Genomic DNA, 26,249 nt, shown 5'->3' on the forward strand with positions numbered 1-26,249 from the left:
ATTCTGGGAAATTCCTGTCTCTCTGATCCATCATCCTGATGAGGAGCCACACTCAGAGAGCTGGAGGAGCTAGGTGGAGGCCTGCACCAGCGCAGAGATGCTCCTACCAGCGGTGGAGACACAAGACTGTTCACACAGTGGCCTACGATATTTCTGCACTTGGCATCAGCGTATGTGCTATGTGAGTCTGAAGAGGAAATTATGGGCTAGTATCAGCCTTATGGGCTAATATTAGACTAATGGACTTTATCTGGACTGGACAGGGATATTTTCACAATATGCAATTGCTCTCCTATATAAAGCTCTTTCCTATACATATATGTATGTCCTGGATTTGCTTCTCTTGTTAATCTGGTCTAACACAAGCAGAGATCTGCACCAACCCTGTCATGCTTCCACTGCCATTGGATCTACAAGACTTTTCCCCCACCGGCCTATGATCTTCCTGGATGCTGCATCATTGCATGTGGGTACATGAATCTGAAGAGAGATTTGTGGGTGAGTGTCACACTTTAGGGCTAATATCAGACTTATGGACTTACTCTGGACTGGCCTGGGATGTTTTCTTGAACCACAATCACTCTGAGAGAAACCTCTTTCTTACACCTATATGAGTTCCAGTGAATTTGTTTCTCTATCCTACCCCAGTCTAACACACAGACAGAATGCTGATACATGACTCTGAAAGATATAGTCGTCATTGGTGCGTAAAAAGGAATCATCGACAAGATCAGTGACCTGGCCTTATATTAAAGCCCTCGCAGAGGTCTCACATGCATCCTAAATCACACCTTGGCATCTGATGGCTCTCTTCACACCATAGGCACACTTGTTCGCAGACACCCATTGATTGCCAAGACATGTTTAAGCATGTTTTTCTTGGACTAACCTGTGGATGACTGAACTAGAACCCTAGTTTCCATACTTTTGCACTTATCATCAGGTATGACACCATGTGTGAAAGAACATTCTGCAAATACCAACTGCCAACAATGAAAAGATATTTAATATTTCAAAAACTATGTACATATGAAGTCCCTGCCAAAGAAAGGCCCAAAGATGTCCGATTGAAGTTATCAGTACAGTAGGTTGGTCAGCCCCCAAACGCAATCACTATTTTTAAATGTTTTATTACACATTGAAGGTGCCCTGGCAGCACAGGGTTTCTAACCAAAACATTACAGTTCTGATCCACCAGCTGCTCCCAGGGAGAAAGATGCGGCAGTCTACTGCTGTAAAGGTTTACAGTCTTGGAAATCCAATCCTATGGAGTAGTTCTCCTCTGTCCTACAGCATGGCCTGTGCCAGTGGGTTTTGTTATACCTTGATTAAAAATGAGATGTGCAACTCTAAACTCTAATGCCTCCTTAGCAAAGTAAGTTGTTCGCAGCAGCTTGACTTATTGACTGGATCATTCACAATGAAAGTGGGGTCAAAGGGTTAAGGAAAAGCTTACAAGAGAGATTCCTAGAACTGCTTAGCATCATTGGTAAATGGAACACTCTCCAGCAAGTCCAAGACTGTTATGCCCTCAGATACTTGTAAGTGTGGCAATCAGGGCAAATCATAGAAATGGGTATAGTTAGACATGCCATGAAGTTAGGAATGGAAGAAAGGGGCCATGGTAGAAATGCTAAGAGCAGAGCCAGACCAAGACAATCAGCCATGCATATCCACGGTGCTAGGAGGAAATACGTCCAAAGGAATTATCACTTAATTCCAACTAAAATGTACTACTTTATGTTGCATGTACTACTATAATAGAAACCGATTGGGTTTTCAGGGGCAAGAGACTTTGCCACTAAACAGGATCATGTTTCTCTTCCTGATAAAAAACAAGAATGGGCGATCTACTCTAAACACTGTAGACTCAGGGAGCTGCTTCTCTACAATGTTCGTCCCCGTTGTACTGGCTGCCTCGGTGCCCTCCTCGGAGACCTCTATGTAAGACTTGTGCGCCAGCTTCGACAGATACAGACGGCCACCTGCAGCTATGCCCGAGAGATCTGCCTTGGACTCGTCAAAGACATCTTTCAGCCCTAATGCTTTTAAATAGTTTTTGATTTCATAGTTTTTCTCTATCTTGAACGGTGGAAGAAACACATCAACATATTGAGACTTCATTTTTCTTGGATTGGTCCAGTCCATTAGATTCCGAAAGGTCAGTTTATTTTCAATCTGTTGGAATAAGCGAAAGGTGGTTTATAATTTTAAGGATGCCAAGTAAACAAAAGAACAACTGCATAGACATATGGTTTTCCATAATTATTTCCCCCTGGATATTTGTATGTAAGTGCGTGTCCATATCCATAGAGAGACAGACAGAGAGAAGTCCATGGGCGATGCAAATGGTTACATATTCAACGATCAATTGAAAGATGGGGAGTTTGAGTTGACTTGGGGAAACCTCAGAGAAAAGTCTGCCCTACTAAGTACAATTCCATTCTGTCACACAAGAGGGTGCCGTAAGTCAGAAATGACTCAATGGCAACTGGTCTCCATGAGACTCCCTTTCCTGTTACGTAGTTGTCGTAAGAATCAAATGAGGTGATAAACATGACTGGAGGTTCAGAAAAGGCTAGGTAAGGTGATCTCAACATCTGGGACGGAGCCTAGGCCTCTGGTCACTGCAGGTCACAAATTCAGAGAGCCAAATCCAGGAGAAAGAAAAGAAGTGCTGAAAGCTGATGAAGGTCTCTGAGCTGCAGTAATGGCGTCTGGTTCCACTGCCTGCCTTGCCTTGTCTTGAACTGTGCTGGGCTCCTGGTCTTTGCTCTGCTGGGGATAAAGCAACTCCGCCTCTGCTTTACAGGAAAGAACAGAAGCAGAGGAGACGGATCGTTTTAATTTTCAAAGGCTCAGACTTCAAAACTCCATTCTATGTTCCATCTCAGGGGCATTTTCAAAGGTGCTCCGTCTATCAAAATACTAGTAGTGCATGAACAAGGACTTCATGGGCACGTACCAGGAAGCCCTAAACTGTCATTGTAGCCACCAAAGTGGACATTTTGAAAGTCCTAACTTTACAAATATTTAACCCAAATTACACTAAAGGGAGATAAGATGATCTCCACCCTTCGAACAGCACCTGGCACAGAGTAGGCTCTCTAAATGTGTGTCAAATGCATGCATGAGTAAGTTTCCATGTTCTAATGACCATCTGAAATGCAAAGATTCATGATGCATGAGAGTATCAAGAGGAAAAGTCATGGTGCCTGGTACGGGAAAATTTGCTCCTTAGGCAAATGGGACAGGACCAACACCTTCCATGGTTCATGGCCAGTGTGAAAATGGTGATGGCTCGGCCCTGAGAACTGAGGAAGCAAGGGCTGGCCTGCCTCTCCACCTGAGATAAGCGGACACTTGCGTCCTGTCCCCTGGCTAAAGCTGCAGAAGACAGAATTATGCAAACATATTAGTGACTTCGCGGTACCAACCTCATCCTCCCCTTCCAACTGTGACTAACTTGGCTGATGTGTTAATGCTTCTTTGTGTACCTTCAAAGAATTATGAACTGTCCCTTTGTGTAATCCTGCCAAGAGTTGTAGGTTATGTGCAGGAAGGGTATTAAAACCTGCCTAAAATAAAGTTCTGGGCCCTGGGGTGTCTATACTGAAGGGACCCCCTTGCCTTCATTTTGGCTATGGCTTTGCATCTCTTATCTGTACGTTTTCTCCTTGCAGGTCACACCTTCTCAAATCTGTTAGATTTGTAAGATAAGAGCCAGGCTCTATATTACCTTACAGTGCCTAGCTACCATTACTGGGTGTTTGGGACAAAAGGCTCTAGAGAAGAATTCAAGCAGATTGCAAAATGCAATTCCAAATCCTCGGATGAGAACAGACTGAAGCTGCACGAACACTCAAAATTATTGGCCTGAGGAAATCTCTAAACCTTAAACCAAAAAATCCCCTGACATCTGTAAACCAGCCATAAGCCAAAGCCAAATACACTGCCATGGAGTTGATTTTGACTAGCAGAAGCCCAATGGGACAGGTCAGAACTGCTCCTTAGGGTTTCCAAAACTGCACATCTTTGGGGGAAAGACCCAATGCTTAGCCCACTGTGGCACTTAGATAATATAAACCATCTGCCTTGCGGCTCATGCTCGTTGAAAGAGGGATCCGTATGGAATCCGATTGACAACAGCAACTCACAAACTTACGCATCGCAGGAAGCACAGGGAGCAGAAGTTTATGTTAATGGAGGAGGGATAATTTGGACAGGAAGGGTGAGAAAAACTGTACAATTTGGAAAATGTAGTAAATGTCACTGAATTTTATGTGTAGAAGTTTTTACTGTACATGTATGCTACAACCACAAAAAATGAAATAATTTTTTTCTCAATAAAGAGTCTATGAAAAGGTTTTCTGTTGTTTCTCAACGGTGGAAATGGTGGTGGTGACTCACTTGAGCTATGTCCTGGGTGGGCAGTAGGATGTACATGCTTATGCCGCCATTATATCTGAGCTCAAGGATCTTCATGGGTGGGTCCTGAATGACAGACAGATTGAACTTCTGTTCTTGGTGCATCAGGGGCACTTCTTTCCCAGGACACTGAAAGACAATGCACAATAAAAGGAAGAAAGAGAGACTTGGAGCTCCCCCCATCTCACAAACCGACCAAGTGCCATCGGTTCTGGCTCAGGTGATCCTGTAGGTTTTTCAAACACACTGCCAGCAAGCAGGACTCACCTCTGGACATGCCTCCGTGGTAAAGCCATGGGTTTTGAGTTTGGCTGCCTCACTCAACCCCCTGAGCTGTGCGACCATGCTTCCTTGCCTTATGCCACGCCGTCTCAACTGCCTAGGGTTGTGACAATTAGGTGACCTAATGTCTCTCACACTTCCCATTGCCTTCCACTGAATGCCACCTCAGACAGTCTCTCTAGGAGGACTGGAATGTATCATTATAAAATCCCACTAAAAATTAAAAAGGAATGCTATGAATTTTTCTCTTGCCACAAAGAAAATACAAACTAAGGCGATCAAATGATACATTTCAAGAACTAAGTCTTGTAACAATAAACATAAAGTTCCTGCCCAACATTTAACATTGTCCTTTCATTGAACTTGAAGGAAACCCGCTTGAGGCTGGAAGACACCATTTGCTGGTGGAGAAATGCCCTGGGGTCTGGTGGGGGTTGTTGCCATCAAGTCAGCAACACAGTTCCTGCAGGGTGGTGATTCTACAGGTTACACGTTGGACATGGGGTGGGAGGCTTACCTACCTTTGGGGACCGGAAACGGCCCATAATGGTTTCTCTCTTGGTGAACGCTGACTCCCATCTGCCTTTGAAATACACAGCATTCACCAGCACCAGCACAGCGGAGGAGCTGATACTGCCTTCGTGCAAGATGTTTTTGATTTTGCCTTTGGAAAAATCCATTGTGGAAAACGTTAATTTTCAAAATAAATTCAATTAAAAAAACTGTATAGGCATGAGTTCTTTTTCTTTCGCACATAGGAATAAGGTCGTTGGTGAGGCTTTACGGGGAAAGACTGCAGGTCACACATTATAAAACCATGGACAATATCAATTCACTCACAGAGGCTCTGTGAGACATGAGACAAGCACTGCCCATCTCGGTTTGTGCTTTTCTGTTTCTGTTTCCAGAAAAGGAGACAGGGTCTTGAGAGATCACGTATTTGTCCAAAGATGCACATCAAGAAAGTAATGGCAGTTGGGTTCCAAGCCAGAACTACACGTCTTAGAGTCTGTGCTTGTTGACACTATCCTGCCTTTACTGCTTTGACTGGAAACCTCTGGGCGAGACAGCTCTCCATGCTTAAGCGGACTCATTCACTTGGATGAAAGGGCCAATTGCCTCCTTCACATCACACTAATAAGGTCTTTGCTAGATGCGATGCACTGCTCTGGGGAGTTAAACTACAGAGAGAGAAGACCTAGTCCTTCCATTATTGGTCTCACACTCTAGCAAATGAGAAGCAAGTAAGCTAACAGCAGTTGCGTCAGCTGATATCGTGGGGTGCTTTATGAACACAAGTGGTCATGGTGCTTGTTGTTGTTGTTGTTGTGTTCCATCAAGTTAATTCTGAGTCATAGTCACCTTACAGAAAGCAGGTCGCCAGGTCTGCCTCCCATTGAGCTGCTGGTGGGTTTGAACCTGAAACCTGGTTAGAAACCTAGAGTTTAACCATAGGGTCTCCAGGACTCCTGGAGCACAAGTTAAACCCAAACAGGTCAAACCCACTTCCAGATGGTTGATTCCAAGTCATAGCAACCTTATATAGGGTTTACAAGACCATAAATCTGTCCAGGACTAGACAGCCTCATCTTTCTCCCAAGGAGCAGCTGGTGCATTTGAAGTGCTAACCCACAGTGCTGCCAGAGCTGGTTGGAGCACAAATTAGGGCCCCCACAACTCTAGCTGGAGCTATGTTAAGGCAAGCTAAGGAGTGGGTAGAACTTCCATCAGGCCAGGGCTCTTTTTGAAAGACATGGAAGCCTCATTAATTGAGTCGATTACCTCTGCTTATCATTCATTTATTAAATGGTCACAATATCTGTTTGTCTTTCAGGATTGTTCCCTAATCAAATGATACAGCATAAAAGACGCACTATCTGAAAATCAAAAAGCATTAAGGGAGTCTTCATGATGCATTAGTTAAACATTCTAAAGCAAGCAAAATATCAGCAACTCAACCCCACCATTCATTTCCTGGGATAGAGGCGTGTCAGCCCACTTCCATGAAGATCACAGTCTTGGGAGCATTCTGGGGCTGTTCTACTATCTTGCTGGGTTGCTATGAGTTGGCATCAACTTGAGAGAAATGGACTTGCTATTTAATTTCTTTTTAAAGTATTAAAATTACTCATAATCACATTGCATTAAAATAACAATGATCATTACTTAGAATTACAAGGGGTTGTTTCTGACACATGAGAGAATCGCTCAGCTTTCAGGGTACCTTTCTCAGGACTTCTAAAACTCACTACCAGCCAGTCGATCCCAATAAACTGTGAGCTGGAAGGACAGAGAACTTGCCCTTTGGGTTGCTGAGACTAAGTCTTTCCAGAAGTGGGCAGCCTCATCTTTCTCCTACACAGCAAGTGATGGATTTGAACCACTGCTCTTGTGGCTAACAGCTCAATTCACAGTTCACCACACCACCAAGGATCCTTTCTCAGCATTTATAAAACTACAGATTTTCTCCCCAAATAGTCCACATCACTCACCATGTGTCTCCTTTTGAATCCACTGATTTATTTTATATCTGGTGTTTTCTACATCATTTGTAAAGTCAACCCGTTCCACTTTGGCATTGTATAAATTCTTGGCACAATCAATGTAGTTCTGTAAAGAAGAATACAGTTTTGGCATTTACAAATGACCAGCAACTAAACACCTCAACCAAAAACCAGACCTAAGTTACAGTCAAGCTGCCCCCAACTCAAGACTAGTCGTCCTGTGTGGCACAGTAGAACTGGCCTTTAGAAGGTTTTCAATGACTGCTTTGGGGGCGGGGAAGGGATAGGGTAGTAGAGCACCAGACTTTTCTTCTGAAGTGCCTCTGGCTGTCCTCGAACATTTTATCTGTGGGTTAGCAGTCAAATCCTTAACCATTTGTACCACCCAGAGACTCTAACTAAGCAGATGTTCTTCATTTCCCCTCAGGAACGGACTCCTGCCTCAGAGTTGCAAACCTAGCCTTTCTCAACCAATTGGCCACAGCGCATCGAGCCCTTGGAATGGACTCCCTTCTTTCTTGGTGCCCTCTTTCTGCCACCTCCCTGTGCTCTCAGAGGGAGTATTCCTCAGAGAATTCCTCCTTATTTATGTAGAAATATTTACTCCAGGCTTAGCTTTGGAGGAATCCAGACTAAAGTAAGCAAATTACAGCTGGCTATGTTTTGTCCAAGAGAGTATTTTGGAGTAAACTGAGCTCTTGTCGATACATACAACGTTGCCAGCATCAGAGAGGGCTACTTCCCACCCTGTGTCAGATCACCAAGCACTACCTCCCCATCTCCATGGTGACTATTTTCATGACTTCCAATACCATACGTTAACTTTCTCTTTGGACTTCAAAAAATAAAATCGCAGCATGTATACTTTTTTGTGTCTTCTTCTCTTAGTTTTGGGTGTGAAATAACCTATTGGATACAGGAGCGGGCTATTCATTTGTAATATTATATGAGTATATAATAATTTGTTTATATGCTTTATAAACCACATAATTGTATTGGGGCTGTTTTCAGTTTTTGTTACATTAATGATACCAGTGTAAAGTTTTTTCATGCACCTTGGTACACATACCATATATGGATTTCTGTTGAGAATATTTCCAGGAGTAGAATTTCTGGGGCACGTGGTACATGTATGTTCAATTTTAGTATACTTTGAAAAGCAGTATTCCAGTGGAAGGTGACAATTTCACCAGATGAATGTGAGCCTTCTAGTGGCTCCACATCATCCAAGACTTGGTTTTGTCATCCGTTTCCACTTCTACCTTTTCATGACTATGAAATGAATCAACTTATGATCCACACATTCATTTATGTAATGAAAAAGGAGATTGAATGTCTTAAATATATTATTTTGTGATGTGCCCTTTTATTTCTGCCAGTCTCTCTCTCTCTCTCTCTCTCTATATATATATATATATATATATATATATATATATATATATATATCCTCTTGGTTTACAGACAATTTTATCCAGGGTGTCAGTATTACATTGCTTATATCTATAGAAAATACCTTCTCTAGTTGAGTCTTGATGTCTCAGTCGCTGAATGATCTTCAGTGAAAGTTACTCATTCTAGCGCTTTCCATGTTATCAGTCCAATCCCTTGTAATCTGTGCTTTATGTATCCTAAACAAGATTTGAAAACCTGTGCCTTTCAAAGGTCAGAGTAATTACCAGAAAATTCTATCACTGAAAAAGCTTTATTGTTCCATTCACATTTACATCGAGGATCCACCAGCAATTTACACTTTTGTTCATAGTGTGAGTCAAGATGCATTGTTTTTCTCCATTGACAGCAAATTAAGCCATTGCCATTTGCTACAAAACATCAGATCATCCTTACTGCTCTGCAGAACTACTTTTATTGTACACCAGTGCCCCTGTGTGTGAGCCTTAAGGAGCCCTGGTAACATGGGGCTACCAGCTGGATTGGTAACCCAAAGGTCAACAGATCCAAACCAGGAGCTTCCCCAAAGGAGAGAGATGAGTCTGTGGGCTCACATAAAGATGGACAGTCTCAAAACCCACAGGGACATGTTTAGCCTGCTTATAAGGTTGCTATGAATTGGAATCAATTCCATGACAGTGAGTTTGGTATGTGAATCTCTTTGACAAATCTACAACTCTACACTCTTTCCATTGATCTATTTCACTGCCCTTTCACCAACACCACAAGACTTTCATTATTATAGTGTGTGTGTATCTGCCTTAGTGTCCAGCGATGGAAGTTCTCCTTTTTTTCCCTGTTTCTATAAAATCTGGTTGACTTTTCTTGATACATTTCATTCCATTTTAAAATTTTAAATAAACTTTTCAATGACTCAAATATTAACTGTTTTGAATCTAGATATATGTGGGACAGACTGATATCTTTATAATATTTTGAGCATTTGATCAGTGAATATGTTGGTTGTATCCTTTGTTTTTAAAGTCATCTTTCATTTCTCTTAGCAATGATTTCTTTTGTGGGGGGCAGATTTTAGACATCATTCAATAGATTCTTTCATGGAATTTGATGTTCTAAGATGCCACTGTAAATGCTTTCATTAAAATTCTTCTTTTTAAATGATGGCTAATTCACAGAAATACAAATGAATTTTATATTTTAGCCTCGTTAAGTTTACTGTTAAACTTGTTCATATACTCTTTTGCATTTTTACAGCAATGAACAAGGATAGTTTGTGTACTCTTTACCAATGTGTACAGTGTTAAACTTATTTTTCCCCTCAGTGCTGTGTTGGCTAGATGTGCTTTGGAAGTCATCTGTGTCTTGCTCTTGATGGCAGAGGGAAACACTTGGTAGTTTACAACAAATATTTTCGAACATTCCTTTTCTATCAGCTGGTAAGAGTTGCTTTCTCCATCTACTGAGTTGATGCCACGTTCCTTCTCTTTTCATCTCCCAGGGTGATGTGTCGCGCTTATTGCTTTTAAGTGTTACGTTGACACTGAATTCCTGGAACAGAGTTCTTGATTCTGATGCTTTATCTTTCTCATCTATAATATGTTTAAAAGGAGCCCTGTCATCCCTTACTGGATTCAATTTGCCACTACACTTGAAATATTTTTTCAGTCTTAAAGTTTTTAGAAGAGTCTAGAGTTTCAAGAAAGTCTAGATTGATTTTCTTGTTGTAGCTTTGGAAGATTTAAGTGTCAAGATTATGCTTGTCTCAAAGTGTGGTGTCCAGCTGTCAGGAAGAATGGTGTCTGGAGTCTTCAAAGCTTATCTTCAAACAAGCAGCCATAGAAGTGAGGCATCAACTAAATCCATAGGGAAGAAGCACACCAGCGTGTGTGAGCCAATGATTGTTAATAATAAAATCCAAATCCTAAGGAAGGGGTGGTATTGGAGCTTAAATTGTGAACACCTGTTCCCAGAAGGCGATGCATAGCAGTGGAAGGGCCAAAATCCATTCGCAGGGTCCTCACGTGGAAGAAGCCTCTCGTGAATCCCCCCGGAACACAGCACAGGGATGGGAAGAGCCTGGCTTTCAAACAGAGCACTGTAAAGTCGATTAAGGCAGATGCAATCGTGTTGACATGTAACACCTTATCATTCGCGATTCCTTCTGTCCTATTTTTAAATAGTTCCAGGGTTTAATCGTTTCTGCTTTCTTTTTGTGTGAGGTTTTTCTGTTTTGTCTACTGATCATGGTTGGTTGTTGTGGTTTGCTTGCTTCCCGAGTGTGTTTTGTATGATTTTCTGTGTATAAAATCTAATCTATATATGGCAGGGGGTAGTTGAGAGAAATAAGGAGTGAACAATTTATTTCTGAATTGAGTGAGTCCAGGGAGGTAATGCTCAGAAATGTACCGTGGTGATGATTGTAGGACTCTTCTTAATATGATTTAATGATTAAATTGTATGATAAATGAAGTATATTCTAATAACACTATTTTATTAAAATATAGTTCCCATCTAGGAAACTCACAGGGACAATTCTAGCCTGTCCTACTTGGTCATGCTGAGCCAGCATCAACACAAGGGCAGTGAGTTTGAAGCTTTTTGTTTTATTTTTTTGCTATTGGTGTCATACTATTGTTAGTTTTTCCTTGCATAGTTGAAATAACTTGCTGATGAAGCACTGCGAGCCTAGAATTTCCTTTGTGGGAATGATTTGAATCCAATCTTCTCAATAGTCTTAGGACTATTCTAATTATCTGTTGTCATTTAGCAACAATGTCCCGCTAGCAATGTAGTCCATTTTATGTGCTTGTTCAGCTCATGGTAAAATAATAATAATCGATGATTTAACCAGTATCTTTTTGATATCTATGTAATATGTAATCATGATACCTGCTTCATTTCTGACATTAATCATCTGTGCTGTGTTTCTTTTTCTTGGTCGGTCTTGGAGGGGTTGAGAGTTTGATTTGTCTTAAAAACAAAGACAAAATACCTTTAGCTTTGTAGGTTTTCTTCATCTCATATACACTTTCTATAATATTAATTTATGATCTTCATTGTTCCTTTTGTTCTGTATTTTGGGGCTTAATTTGCCATTGTTTTAAAACTTTGAGATGGCCAATATTTCTAGTGATAAATCTTTACAACATCTATTTCTCTGAATCTGACGTTTAAGCTCTTTCTCCAAACAAAATAATAAAATTTTGTTATTTTACCTGTGCCTTTTAAATTGGCATAAAATGCATTTAATGAGATCACTGATTTAATCAAGGTATATCTATCATCTTACTAAGTAGCCATGGGGCCAATGGTGAAGTCTTCAGCTGCTAACAGATAGGTTGGTGTTTTGAATCCACTATCCAGTCCATGAAAGAAAGATGTGGTGATCTGGTTTTGTAAAGGTGACAGCCTTGGAAACCCTATGGGGAAGTTCTCCTCCATCCTTTAGGATCACCGTGAGTCAGAAGCAACTCAACAGAACACAACAACACCATCATACTGTTGTTGTGTTTGTTGGATGGACTGTTTGATGTTTGTTTCATGGTTGGTCTCACACAGTGGCTTCAGCGATGGGCTGAAACACAATTGTGATGATGGTGTAGGATCAGCTCATGTTTCCTTCTGTTGTACAGAGTCCCAGTGAACCAGAACCAACTCGACAGCACCTAACAACATGAGCTAAAATCAACTCCACAGAACACAACTACACCATCCTATAGTCGTGTCTTAGAGATGCCACCTGTCCCAAGTTCACTTTCCTTTCCATGATGGTTTTGGGATTCCCTGAACATTTCTATTCCTTTCTTTCACTGCATTGACTTGATATTTGTGTGTGCTCTATTCCTAGAGATTTTCATGTACACTTGTGTTATAAAGACTAGTGTAAAATTAAGACTTCGGTAGTGTTCAGATAATGCAAGGGTCTTAGAATGTTTCCTTGCACCACCCCCACCACCCCCACCGACTTTACCTCTTGTTACTATTGTCATATATTTTACTTCTCCATGTATTGTAAACATCTAAGAAATGTAACACCATTATTATTTTATGCAGTCAACATTTAGCCAGATAGATTATATGGTATTTTTAATCACCTTATATGCATGAATGGGTTAGACAATGAATAAAGAAGACCAGAGAAGGATCATTGGTTTGAATTATAATATTGCCATGGACAGTTGAAGAACAACCAAATCTCCTTGGAAAAAGTACAACCAGAAAGCTCCTGCGAAGTGAGGATGGCAAGATTTTGTCTCATATGTTTTGGACATCATCCTTGATGAAGTAGCCGATCAGCAAAAATAGAAATGAGCTGACACAGTGGCCTCCACAATTCAAGCATGACAACAAGGTGGGCTGTGTTTCATTCTGTTGTACAAAGTAATTACAGGTCAAAACCAACTTTACCCCATCTCACAACAATACACACATCTATCCATCTCTGTTGCTCTTCCCAGAATTTCTTTGCTGCCATTTGTGATCCCTTTCCTTCTGATAATAGACTTTCTTTCAGTATGCACTTTACATCTACTAGAGATGAATTCTCTCACTTTTCATCTTTCTGACAATGTATTCATTTTAAAAATAAGTTTATGATCCAAGATCACCAGTTATTTTCTTTCAGAACTTTGGGGGTTTCATTTTCATTTCTTTTCAGGTTTCAACATTTTTGTTGATGATTAACTATAAGTCTTCGTGTTGCTTCTTTGATAGTAATACATTCATTTTACATGTCCACTCTTAAGTTGTTTCCTTTGTCTTTGGTTGTTGTTTTTACTATTATATACTAACAGGTGGATAGTGGTACTTCTTGAATCTTTAGGTTGATGTCATTTATTGTTATGGAAAAGGTTCTTAGCTACTATTTTTTTCAAATACCTTTCTCCCCTTCATTCTCTTTGTCATTAATTTAGGGGCACTCTGTGGCACTGTGGACGAGGGGTTGGGCTGCTACCCAGAAAATAGTGAGCTGAGGACTCACCAGCAGCTCCATGGGATAAAAATGAGGCTATCTGTTCCTAGAAAGATTTACAGTCTTGGACACCCCACATAGGTTCTCTACAAAATGAAATCAACTCAATGACAATCAGATTGGTTTGGGTTAATTATATATATATATATATTATATTTTTATTGCATGTATACTATATCTTTTTCCTTTTTTTACTATATCTTTTCTTGTAGATTTACAATACATGCCCCACATGTCTCTTTCTCTCCTTCCAATTTTATATTCTTTCAACTTTCAATACTTCAGTAAGGAGATTTTGTCTCATTTATCTTCTAATTCTCTGATCATCTCTTCTGATGAGTCTAATATTCTATTTAATCCATTTACTCATTCACTCGTTTTGGTTATTTTTATTAATTTGGGTGTTCATATTTCCAATTGATCATTGTAATGGATTTTAATGCTAGTGGTTTTCTGGAAGCTTGTTCTCTATTACCCCCCCCCACCTCCATTTTAAGCGAGACAATAACCATTGTTATTTTTTAAATGGTATCTAATAACTCCATTACCTGGCTACCCTGTAAGATCTATTTCATTGGTTTGATGATCTTTATTTTCAGCCAACTTTTTTTTTTTTACTTCTGGCATGAATTATAATTCTTCATTCAATGGTGGATTTTGAATAGAAACTTTGAAATTGTGAATGATTTTTTCTTACACTAAGAAAGCAGATCTGGCAAGCAGGCAGGACTGGAAATAGACACTTAGTTGAAAGTAAGTGGTCCAAGTCAACATTACCAGCAATGAGATGAATTGAAACGATGCTACAAAACATCACCTACCAAATATGCATAATTTAATTCAATCATCAAAAATATCCAGGAAAACCACACTGAAGGACACACTAAAAAATAGAAACCCAAACTAGACATTCAAAATAATGACGTCAAAACTGTCAAGATGATGTAAGTCAAGGAAAGATTAAGAAACTTTTCCAACTTGAAGGAGACTTAAATGACATAATAACTAAATAAAAGGTACGGTTTTTAATTAAATCCTTGGATACATGCTGTAAGGACTGGTGGCAGGATCACTGATGAAAACGTGAGGGGATTCTAACATTTGGCTTATAGTAATTAACAATGCTACCTTTCTGACTGTGATGGTTACCTTGTGGTTGTGTACGAGAACATAACTGTAAGAATTACATGCAAAAGTACTCAAGAGTGATAGGGTGTCTCAAAAGATCCAGCGGGGTGAGGGGGATTCTTTCTAGAATACTTAAAACTGTCCCATAAGTTATAGTTTATTTCAAAATTATTAGTAATTTAATTTCAAAATATGGTTTATTTCTAAAGTAAAAGGCCAACCTTAGGAATCTGATGGATGGCTGTGGAAGGGAAGGAAGATCTTAATGATGTCCCAGATAACTGATGGGCTATACATGGAAAGAGGACATTAGAGGGAAAAAGGGGATCTGGGTGTGGGAGAGATGGTGTGTTGAGGGGCTTATGAATGCTCACCTGAGAACTTACAGTAGACATGATGAGTCTGGCCCTGATAGACAAGGAATGACTCATCACACAGCTGTGGAGAGCTGCAAAGACATGTGGGACAGCTTCAATAAATTGTAATTTGTCAAAGCAGATAATTTTCTCTTGGCAGAGATGGGAGAAAGGGAAATTGAAGTTGTCTGAGAGCAGAGGCCTAAAGAACATGAGACATTTAGAGAAGGGTAGAAGAATAAATATAAGGAATCTGAAGATGAAGTAGTCAGAGAAAGTGGGAAACCAGGCAAAATCAGTGTCACCAGAATTATGCCAGGGAAGTCTGGGTGAGTGCTTAAATGGAATTAAAATCTATGATGCAGGTAAGATAAAAACTTAAACATATTCACAGCTTGAGTGTCCATACAGAAATCAATAATCACTTTTGTGAGAAGCATTTTCTGGGAGCAGTTGAGAAGGGAGTCAGATTTCAAAGTATTGAGAAATGAAAGGGTAACACATGGGTTCCGTGTGTAGATAGCACTCTTTGAAGAAGCTTGATTTTGCATACTTTGATTGTCGATGTGAGAAATAAAGAAAAGGAGAGCTAATTATGAGGAGGTTGGGGAGTAGGAGATTAAAATAAACAAGAAAAAATATTGAAAATATCAGCATTTTGAACACATTAAACTGCTGTGAGGAAGAAATTTGTAAGTAATTGAAATCTAGGAAGAAGATTGATGGAACCAGATCCCTAAAGACCTGGGAGTCACCGGAAGGAAAATAGAAATGGTGGAATTAACCACTCAGAAATGTCCTTCCTCTGAAATTGATGAACAGAGGGAGAGGATCAGGACCTAAGTAGGGAGAAATAGGGAGGTATTTTTCTCCCTACTGTCCTCTATATTTTTCTTTTCAAGTAGAAGATAAGATCTTTATTTGAAATTGATAATGGAAGTAAAGGGTTGTTGGAGAATTGAGAAACATAAGAAAGCTCTTAATAACTATTGTGAATAATGAGAGAAAATATTACTAAGGAAACACACTATCAGTGTAGGGCACTATCTCTGAACGTAGCTGGGATGGGCAGCCATGCCTTTTCAGTTTGAACGGCACTTTCAGGATTTCCACAGGTATCATTCAGTAGCTCAGGGAGGAGAGCTGAGAGAAATAGTGAGATCGACCCAGATGTGGCTTTGCTGTAAGAAGGAACAAGCTGGAAACAGAATGGCCAGAGAATGAATAGCTAGGGTCATTTGGTGTGGCAATGAAGCTAGGAGAGAGCTGATACATTGAGAAGAAATGGAGAGGCCAAAAGATTGACTAACTCGATCCAGTTGAAGAACAGATTGAGTGGCAATGAAGGCATGAAAGAACTGGAAGCACAGGGGTTTATGAGGAAATTAGAACTGTAGATTTCAGGAGGGGAACAGTTCCCAGGTACGAAAGAGCTCCAGACTGTGGCTGCGGTCTTCACTCATTCAAAATGGTGTGGAGCCATCAGGAAACTGTACAAAGGGAAGCTTGTTGGTTCGTCAAAAGTAACGCTGAAATTATACAAAATGGCGGTAGAATTTGGAAAAGTATGGAATGATATTTGCAGACATCTGACTTGAGGCATCTTTAACAGGAATTGAAGGAAGAAGGAGACTAAGATGTCAAGAATGATGTTCATGTTGTGCAGTGCGTTATACATTGGACCGCTAACTGAAAAGTCAGCAGTTCAAACCCACCAGTGACTCCACTGAAGAAAGGTGAGACAGTCTACTTCTGTCAAGATTAACAGCCTTGAAAATCATGCTAGTTGTTTTCACCTCAACAAGCATGTTTTGGTTTGGTGGTGGTGGTGGTAGAGATGGTGGTGGTGGTGGTAGTTGTGGTTGGTCCTTCAAGGATACCATGCTTATTTGTACTGAGAATTTATAAAACATTATGTTTTTTGTTTGTTTGTTTGTTTTTTAAGTGCACACAAACTCACTGAAATCAAGTTGATTCTGGCTCATCGTGACCCTACAGATAAGGTAAAGTTGCTTCTGTGGGTTTCAGAGATTGGAACTCTTTACAGGAGTAGAAAGCCTCATCTTTCCCCACAAAGCAGCTGGTGGTTTTGAACAGCAGTCCAAAGCATAACCCACTCATCAATACCAAGATGTGAATAATAGTTAAACAAAATATAGGTATCTTGGAGATTATCCAGTTTTCCCTCACATGTGTAAATGAAAATTGATAATTGGTTATATATATATTAGTCAGATACATATTCGTTATATATATTGGGGGTTTTTTTTAACCAAAAGTAGTACTCTAATAGTTGGCTGTACTTAAATGTTTGGGAGGTAGAAATAGTAGTGTCTCTGCTTTGCACTTTCTTGGTCAGATTTCAGTTTACTATATTTCTAGATACATTGGCCTTTACATACACCAAGTTCCAGTTAAACATGAAACTCTGCTATAAATAGTATGTTGATGGACAGATCAACTTCCAGATTGAAGAGTTGGCCAGTTCTTGGGGACTCAGCGGAACGTGTGGGATTGAGCGACATGGAGTGCAGGGCTGCACCGAGAGAGTGGCCTCTGCGTAGCTGGTGGAAGAATCTGTTGGGAAGATAACAAACGTGGCCCAATGCTTCATAGTTGGCCAGCTACCAGAGGAATGGGGAGTGGTGCTGGGAAGGACTAAAGAATGTGTGTGGGTGACAGACAGATGGAGCAATAATGATTGGGTGGAACACAGAGAGCTGGCAGAGATGCAGTTGGAGATAAACCCTGAGGTGGAGTTGTATGGCTGTCTGAGAAATGGGTAATTAAAAGGGAGCGAAAACATGCCCAGAGAATTGTGGCAACCAACCAGGGAGGCAGCTTTTCATTCTCACCGCAATGTTGGTTTCAAAACATGAGTTGAACATAGGAAGATAGAATGTGTGAAGTATGTTCTGGGACAGAATGTAGTCTTTGGGTGGGAGTGTTGCAATGGTAGATGCACAGGCAATACAAACACCATACAATATTATTAAAAATGGGGCGGTTGACCCAGATGTGTCTGTTCCCCAGGCCTGTTTGGGTGCTCCTCAGCCAATAGCCACCGAATCCAAGGATACCGAACCAAAACCAATGAGTCCATTCTGACTCACAATGACCCAATAGGATAGTGTAGCATTGCCCACAGGATTTTCAAGGATGTAAATCTTTATGAAAGCAGGTTGCCTCATGTTTCTCCAGGGAAGTTACTGGTGGGTTTGAACCACTGACCTTTGGGTTAAGGAGTCAAGCTACTTAACCACTGCACCAGCAGCAGCTCTAACATAAGCATGCCTATCAGGCACTCCTAAGTGATCTGGTTGAGTGGGTAAGGAGCTACACTGTAGCTGCTACAGGAAGGAATGAGGAAGGACATAGCTGAGATAAAAAGAGGAATGGTGTGAGAAGACTCAGCACTGATGATTCAAACATGACCCTGTAGCCCACAGCTCAGGAAGATGCAGAAACTTTGTTTCCGTTGCTTATATCGGAAGCCCCTGCTGTTGATAAGATTCCAGCTGATGTCAGCCTTACTGAAACGAGTGGAACTTTGACTTAGGTTTCCAAGCCTGTGATCTCACCTGTCTCTTATGAAGCTGCCGGTGGATTTATCCACTGGCCTTTCTGTCTGCAGCCAGATGCTTAGCTACCCAAGGTCTCCTCTGCAGCCCGTAAACACCCTCCCCCACCCCCCGCCCAAACAAACAGCTCTCCACCACCCAATTGAAGCTCCAAGTAAATCCAGTAAAAATTGTGCTGTCTGGTTTCGAACCCATCATTCTAGTGACTCGAAATACGTGGATTAACCGGCTGAAATATAGCTAGCTGTACATTGGAAGCAGGGTAATGATGTGTTTTAAGCATCCTCAAATATGATTTGCAGAAAGAAGCTGAGAATAAGGCACCTTCTTGTGTCTGAATGGAAAGGTGTAGCCTTTCTTCAAACAATGTATTATTGAACAAGTTTCTCAAGTTCAAAGTCGAAATGACCTTCTAGTGGAGGAGATATCAGTTTCTTACCTTATGAAAATCAAACACCTTTTCTGCAAACACACCATTGGCAATGCTGAGCTCATAACCTTTGTGGGATGAGTTTATTTCATAGAGGAATCTTTTCAGTTGAGATTGGAGTCCTGGCTGGTATTAGAAAGATTATAAAAATAAATTATTCTTGAACTACAAAATTATGCATAATCTCATTTACACTTGAAGTAAAACAGATATTTTATACCATGAAAGTATGAGAAATAATGATGCTATGAAAGCAGCAACCCAGATGGCGGATATCTACAAACTCTAAGCCATTCTTATTGAGTGCAAAAGGAGGAGCAATTGCAATCGCTCTGTTGTAATCACCAGGTTAGGCAGAGTCCTGATTGTGTGCGCATTGCTGTGCTAAAATTCACAATCCTCTGTCAATCAAATGGCTGCATGAGTGTGGGACATAGCCCATCTCATACTCAGAGTATGGACGTCTCTGTTGTTTGTTTTCTAAAGACAAGTCCATGAGCATACTGACTCACTTGAGAGGTGATCAAAATTCTAAGATGTTGATGATGTAAGGAAGACTCACTCTTAAAATGAAGACGCGCACTCAGTTTGGAGTCTTCTAGTCACTGAAGCTCGTTTCTCCCTTTCCAGTGACATCATAGAATTGAGTAGGCAACAGGGCAAAGAAAGAAGTGAGACGAAGGCTTACCAATTCATTTGAGGCGTGTTTAACTCTGAAAATCAGGTCACTCCAGAGGCATTTACAAAATTAGAATGTGAGTGGAGGACGATTATATCTACAGGGTCTTTATGAGTCAGAATGGGCTCAACGGCAGTGAGTTCAGTTTTTTGTTTTGTTGTTTTGGGGGGAGGGGTTGTATTGTTGTTTTGTTTTGGATATCTAGATTCTACCTTCTACCATCTCCAACCCCCAAAGATCTTAAAAAAAGATAACTGTTACTAAATTGATTTTTTTAAGGGACTTTCAATAAAAGTAAAGCCTTTTTCCAGCCCTGATGTAAACCCTGACAGTCAGCAAGGGAGTTTTCCACATGTGGGTGCCGTGCACCTGGCTCTCCACTCCCTGCTGTGTGGGAATGTAGTTGGGGGAATTCATTGTGCATCTGTTGCCCAGAGATGACTGAGGTCAGAACAGAGATGGGCAAGGGGAAGATTAAAGTGTCATTGGTGAGGTGTATGCAGCTTTCTTTGGATTCACAGGTAACATTTAAATGTTTGTTCATTTCCAAATCAATCCTTCTAACAAACGGACTGATTCTTACCTATTTTGTGCATTTAATGAATGGTCGTTGGGCACTCTGATAGGACGCAAGGATATAAAGGCTTTAAGATGTGAGTCCTAACCTCAAAGGACTCATCTATCGGCAGTGGAAATTCCTAAATGTGGAATTACAACATTGTGTCCCCTGACTCAATGGGAGTGCCTGAGTTTGGGAATCTCCTGAGGTGCTTAGAGAATAGAATGGTATTTCAGACTTCTTCTGTAATATAAAAGGGTAAAGGCGTAGAAAGCTTTGAGAATGATGAGGGCAACAAATGTGCAAATGTGCTTGGCATACAATGGATGGATGGATGCATTGAGATAAAAGTTGTACGAGGCCCCAATAATATGATTTTAAAAATATGTGGGAAAGCAGAGGTTTATGAATTAAATTTATTTTGATGTTAACACATTAATAAAATAGAAATGTTTAAATGTATAAGACAATTAGATCCTAGATCTAGGGTGAGCAAAGTGTTCAAATTAACAGAATCCAACAAGCTCATGATAGTAAATTAATTCAATAACTAAGTCAAGCATACTGATGTGTTTATTCCCCTAAATTGATGTTATTTTCTGTATTTAGTTTTAAAAGATATGGAATGGTAAAATAATTAAACAATCCTGATTTGTATACCTGTTAACAATGTAAAAATTATCAGTGAGATAATTTTCCAAGAATCTAATAAACCTAAAGCATATTAAATAAATAAATAAGGCAAATTAAAATATGGCAATTACTCTGAAAACCACATATTTTCTAATAGAAATTAATCAACTACAACTGTATCTATCCCAGTATTTTGAATTCACAGTGAACATTCTTTTGGTAAAGTCATGATTCATTGATGTTTCCAGTACAAGTCTACTTAAGCATCAGTCTCTTTCCCAAAGGAACAAAAAGGCATACAGTAATGAGGCCTCTCATATTCTGAAATAGTTACTCAAAGAGTTAAACTGATGTGTGCATATGCAGTTAAACTGGTGTGTGTATATCCAGTTGTTAACCTCACTGCCCTCATCTCTACCAATCACTTCAAAGTAGAAAACTCCCTTCTTACTTGTTTCTAGCAAAAGCTGTGAGCTTTCAATCGCCATACACCTTCCTGAATCTAATCCTTTGGTCTCATTTGTTCCCGGTGGCTGCAGCGGGAAGAAAACATTGGCCCGTTCATGTTGGGTGGTTTTCTTTTATAGTTCAACTTTAAAACACAATAGGCATCTGTAATAAAATGCCGTGCTACTGTTAAAAGTACTTTTTTTTAATGATTGCATGCTTGAATTCAATAATTCTTCCACTTTACAAAAACAGAGAAAAAAACCACAAGCCAAAGCTCCACCCCTAATAGTATCTCTGACTGAATGTAAGAAAAGAAAGAAGTACTGCCCTGGAATGAAATTAGCGATGGAGGACAGGATCATCTGTGCACTGCATAATCCATTTTACCAAGAGAAGCTGGCTGTGACTCTCATGGAGGAAACACAACATTTAATTCCAGGCTGTTTTGCCAAAATTCAGCCAGTGCACAAATAAAATCATAGCAAATGAATAATCCACAAGTAATGTATCAGAGGTCGGATTTGAAGTGTCTGCAATCAGGAAATCCGAATGAGACCTGTTTCTTTGTACCGAAAGATAGAGACTATGTGTACTTCTAGTCCTGGGAAGGGAATGGAATGGATTTCTCCACTTGGTTTCCCACTCATTTTGCTGACAGAAGCTGGTCATTACCTTGGTATAAGAAGTGTTCCCGTGTCCTGAGGCGGCGTTGAAATGAAGGATCTGCAAACAGGCACAAGAGCAGAGGCCGTCAGAGATGCCAGGAGAAGGAGTAACAAGAGGTCTTGAAAATGAAAAGATTTCTTTCCCAAGAATGGTGTCTAAAGGCCACCCCAAGGTCACTAGCATCCAGAACGAATTCACCCCACACCAACAAACGAACATCAGTGGGCCGGAAGGGAGGAAAGTTTGTCCCCATTTAACTTTTCATTCCAGGTTCTTCCTGCTCACTTCCTGCCGTCTCTCTGGGCCACCATGATGTGCTGATTTATATACATCTGTGTTCATTTATATACAAGCCTTAGTGATCTTACTTCCCAACCTCTCCTCTTTGACTGATGGTTGGTGCAGATGTTAATGTCACAACACACACCCCTCCGGACTCAATTGCAAGCAACTGACTGCACCTCAACTTTTAGTCAATATAGTCAATGAAATGCTAGCATGGGTCCCCCTACCTTAACAACAATGGTCTGGTGACAAGGGGAATGAATAAGCCTCTTTATGAAATTACCCCGGGCCTATAATACTAACATTGGAGCCAATATAAATAAGTGCATGAATTTGTGCATTTATGTTAGATTTGTGATTGCATTTTACTTACCAGATTTTCCTTATTTCTTTCATCTGTTTAATTTATTGTTCACATTAGGGAATCTTAAATCCCCATGGTACTTTCTAACTATTATCACTATTTCTTTCTCAAATTTCCTCTTACATGAAATAATATTAAACTACATGTAATTTGGATAGAATCCAAAATAATATCACCGTCTGGATGCTTTTAAGGCTGTCCTCCCCGCCTCCCACCTCACAATTGGGGCTTTCCTCATATGAGGACGTTCTGCTCCTGGTCAATGTAGTCCTAATACAAAAACTTAGAATTATTTGACTCCAAGCCTTATTTTTACCCACTGGATTTCTTTGAATGCAGACATTTGGGTTTCTGATCACAGTTATACCTTACCCAACACATTGCCTCATACAATGGAAGTATTAAATACATTTAGTTCAGTAGGTTGTTTGTATTCAAGACCTCTCTGCTCTCCCATCTTTAGGGGAGACAACAAAATGGTTCTAAAGCATTTTGTATTTTAATTAATCAGTGATGTATTCTTATTAGTTGCTAATTTTTTCAAGGGTTTTATAGTTATCAAATATAACTGAATCTTTGCAAACATGCACTTTGGGCTGCCTTTCAGCTTTCTGGCATTCTCAGCTGGAGATGATTTTGCCCACTCTCCTGGGGATAGCTTTGATTGCCATAACAGGAGAAGCAGGCGAGGAAGTGCACTTTGGGGATCCAGTAGGCAGAGACCAGCCATACTGCTAAACGGACTTCAATGAAGAGCTCCCACCACAAAGACGTTTCCTGGCCCAGACTGTGAGCAGTGCCACTCTGAGAAACACTGCTACAGAAGAGCTCTGAGTTTGAATCCCATCTCTGCCTGCTACTCATGATCAGAACTAGTTGCCATGGAGTTAGCTCTGTCTCACGATGACCCAGGCTGAGACTAGAAGTAGACTAGTTCTAGTTCAGACTAGAACGGAGCTCTGTAGGTATTTCAATGGCTGATTTTTCAGCAGTAGACCACCCAGCTTCTGGGTGCCTTTGGATAGACTTGAACCTTTAACTTTCTGATTAGCCACTCATTTTTTAACATTCAATCAGGATATTAGCTTCTTCAAGGTGCTCATATGAGTATCAAATAAAGTAATAGTCAGAGAGCTTATTCAAAAACATGAGACAAATGAGATTCTGAGCAATTGGTTGCTATTGTCAACTCACTCACACAAGATGTTCAATAGAGACCTGGTGGCACCATGGGCTAGGCCTTTGGCTGCTAACCTCAAGGTCAGCAGTTCTAACACACCAGCCATTCCCGGGGAGCAAGATGAGGCAGTGTAGTCTTGTAAAGATTTGCCACCTTGAAAGGCCCATGGAGCAATTCTACTCTGTCCCATAGGGTTGCTATGAGTTGACAATCAGTTTGGGTTTGGTTATTTTGGCACCAGTCCAAAAGTGACCGTCTTAATCTGTAGTGTTTTAGCAGTAACTATTCACTACGCTCTTCAGATAGAGAGAAGGGAAGTATTCTAACTAAATTCTCTGCACAATCTTCAACAAGGACTCATGGATGAGAGACTCCAATAGAGAAGCTTGCTCTAGAATCAACTCAATGCCACAGAAGAATAGCATTTTTTGAGAACAACTAAAAAGAGAAAAACTAGTGGGTAGAAGGGTCTGAAATCAAGGTAGATACAACCTGGACTCATTATCCACCAGTATTTCTGGTTGAGCTACGGAATTCAGATGACAAATACCTGAGAGAACACACAACAGTGGCCATCTCAGTTCCCTGAACACCCAGGCTCAGAGCTGTGTTCAGGAGAATTGAAGGTCGTGGCAGTGGGCATACGTGCTGCTATCTGGAATGTACTATTAAGTTGGTTGCGTTTGGATGACTAGGACTTCATTGCTAATTCCTTCTAGCCTTACTGTCTCATCCATGTCTACTGAGAAGTGGTTCTCAAACATTCTTGTGGACCAGGAAGGCTTATGAAACACGGGTTGCTCCTGTGTCCCCATGCCTTTTGGTTCAGCAAAGTGGAGTAGTCCCCAGGCATTTGCCTTTCTAATAAGTCCTACAGGTCATGCTGAATGTGTCCCAAATCACTCCAGATTTCTAAAATGAAACAGAATGAACTACTGTTCACAGTAATTCAATCTTACAGTAGTAACTGCCTCTTTTTTATGGTATAGTTTCTTACACATTCACTAGCGGTACAGTGGGTTAAGCATCGGACAGCTAATGGGAAGGCCAGTGAATCAGTGGTTTGCTCCATGGAAAATGAAGACACAGTCTGCTTCGATAAAGAGCACAGCCTCCGATAGAGTCACTATGAGTCAAAACCAATTCAGTGGCAGTGGGTTGTGTGTTTCTACAATAACCATGCATCCTTAATTTGGTGTGGCGGGCTATACTTGTACTTCAAAATACTCTCCTGAGGGGAAAACGCAAATCTCTGATTCTAGAACTATTCTGTCTGGTCACTGTAAAACAAGATCTCAATCTGCTAGGGCTGGGTTCATTGGGATGTGTGAGGATTTGACACTGCATCCTCTGATAAGAAACACGGGTGGTACTGTGGATGGACACTCATATGCTCACCAGAGATCAATGTTGGGGCCCGCCAGCTGCTGTGTGGGAGAAAGATGTGTCCATCGGCTTCTGGACAAGTGTGCAGCCTTGGAAGGAATCCTATGAAGCTGTTCTTCCCTATCCCATAGGGGCCATATGAGTTGGAATTATCTCAAAGACTTTGGGGTTTTTGTTTGTTTTCTCCAATTATAGTCTGCATTTTTTATGGGGATGATCACAGGGAAATAGATTCTTGGAAAAATAATTGGCACTCCTGAAGACTGGCAGAAACCCTGGACGGCAACAGAGTTGAGCCTGACCTGGTCCAGCTGAGATGCACAGTCCCCTCGAGCCCCCAGGCGGATCAGCGCCAGCGCTGTGAAGATGCTGAGAGAGGAGAAGAAGACATTGCCATTCCCGTGGTTGTTGTCCATCTCTCGGAACAAGTTGAAGCAAAACTCTGCATTTGCTGCAGTAAGGGAGGCCATGGCGATGTGGAGGGCAGCCTGAGAACAACAGAGACACAGTTAGCCCTGGGTGCCCTGTCTATGAGATTGTGGTTTTCACAAGCCTTAGTTGTACCTTCCAAGCTTGGTTTCTGAAACTTTAGGTTTGTTCACAGAATACCTTCAAACAAAACTCTATTGTGAGGGTTCCATTGGCCCAGGATCCTGATTGCCAGCAACCTACAACGACCTTCTTTGTCAATGCATCAGAATACACTCATTGTTTGGTCGTAGTCGTGGTCCTTAGATCCGCGTTAGCACTGTGCGCTCCTGTTCGCGCTCCTCTTTGGCATGGCGTTTCTGTCCCCAGAGGATTTTCATGGTTCTCTTTTCAAATCCTAGTTGTTGTTGTTGTTGTTTCAGGACTACCATGATTTCAATGATTATGCCTGCTATAAGAGCACCCCTTCTTTTCAGACCGTTTTTTGAGCTTAGAAAAGTGAATGTCCATACTATAGTCCATGCCAC

At 40.7% G+C, this 26,249-nt stretch overlaps 1 protein-coding gene across 2 annotated transcripts; it reads right to left on the reverse strand.

Annotated features, from left to right (window-relative positions):
• Positions 1–1,040: 1,040 nt before the first annotated feature.
• SERPINB7 (serpin family B member 7) lies at positions 1,041–25,763 on the reverse strand. Of its 2 annotated transcripts, XM_075532919.1 has the most exons (7): positions 25,596–25,763; positions 22,085–22,135; positions 19,101–19,217; positions 7,203–7,320; positions 5,232–5,374; positions 4,411–4,557; positions 1,041–2,178 (listed from the first exon to the last, which is right to left on the reverse strand). In XM_075532919.1, the coding sequence occupies exons 1-7, from the start codon at positions 25,761–25,763 to the stop codon at positions 1,780–1,782; spliced, it is 1,143 nt and encodes a 380-aa protein (XP_075389034.1). In that variant the 3' UTR covers positions 1,041–1,779. The 2 variants fall into 2 exon arrangements, with proteins under 2 accessions (XP_075389034.1, XP_075389036.1); XM_075532921.1 differs by lacking the exon at positions 22,085–22,135.
• Positions 25,764–26,249: the final 486 nt, after the last annotated feature.

This window comes from Tenrec ecaudatus, chromosome 15 (assembly GCF_050624435.1).
Source record: "Tenrec ecaudatus isolate mTenEca1 chromosome 15, mTenEca1.hap1, whole genome shotgun sequence".
Classification (NCBI taxonomy): Eukaryota; Metazoa; Chordata; class Mammalia; order Afrosoricida; family Tenrecidae; genus Tenrec; species Tenrec ecaudatus.

What these genes read in the sequence shown, in the direction of transcription:
- SERPINB7 (XM_075532919.1), bottom strand. Translation starts at nt 25,763, where the DNA reads ATGGCCTCCCTTACTGCAGCAAATGCAGAGTTTTGCTTCAACTTGTTC. An exon ending in GATTCAAAAGGAGACACATG is followed by an intron (nt 5,375 to 7,202) that starts GTGAGTGATGTG and finishes ATTTTTCCAAAG; the next exon opens with GCAAAATCAAAAACATCTTG. An exon ending in GCCGTTTCCGGTCCCCAAAG is followed by an intron (nt 4,558 to 5,231) that starts GTAGGTAAGCCT and finishes ATTGTCTTTCAG; the next exon opens with TGTCCTGGGAAAGAAGTGCC.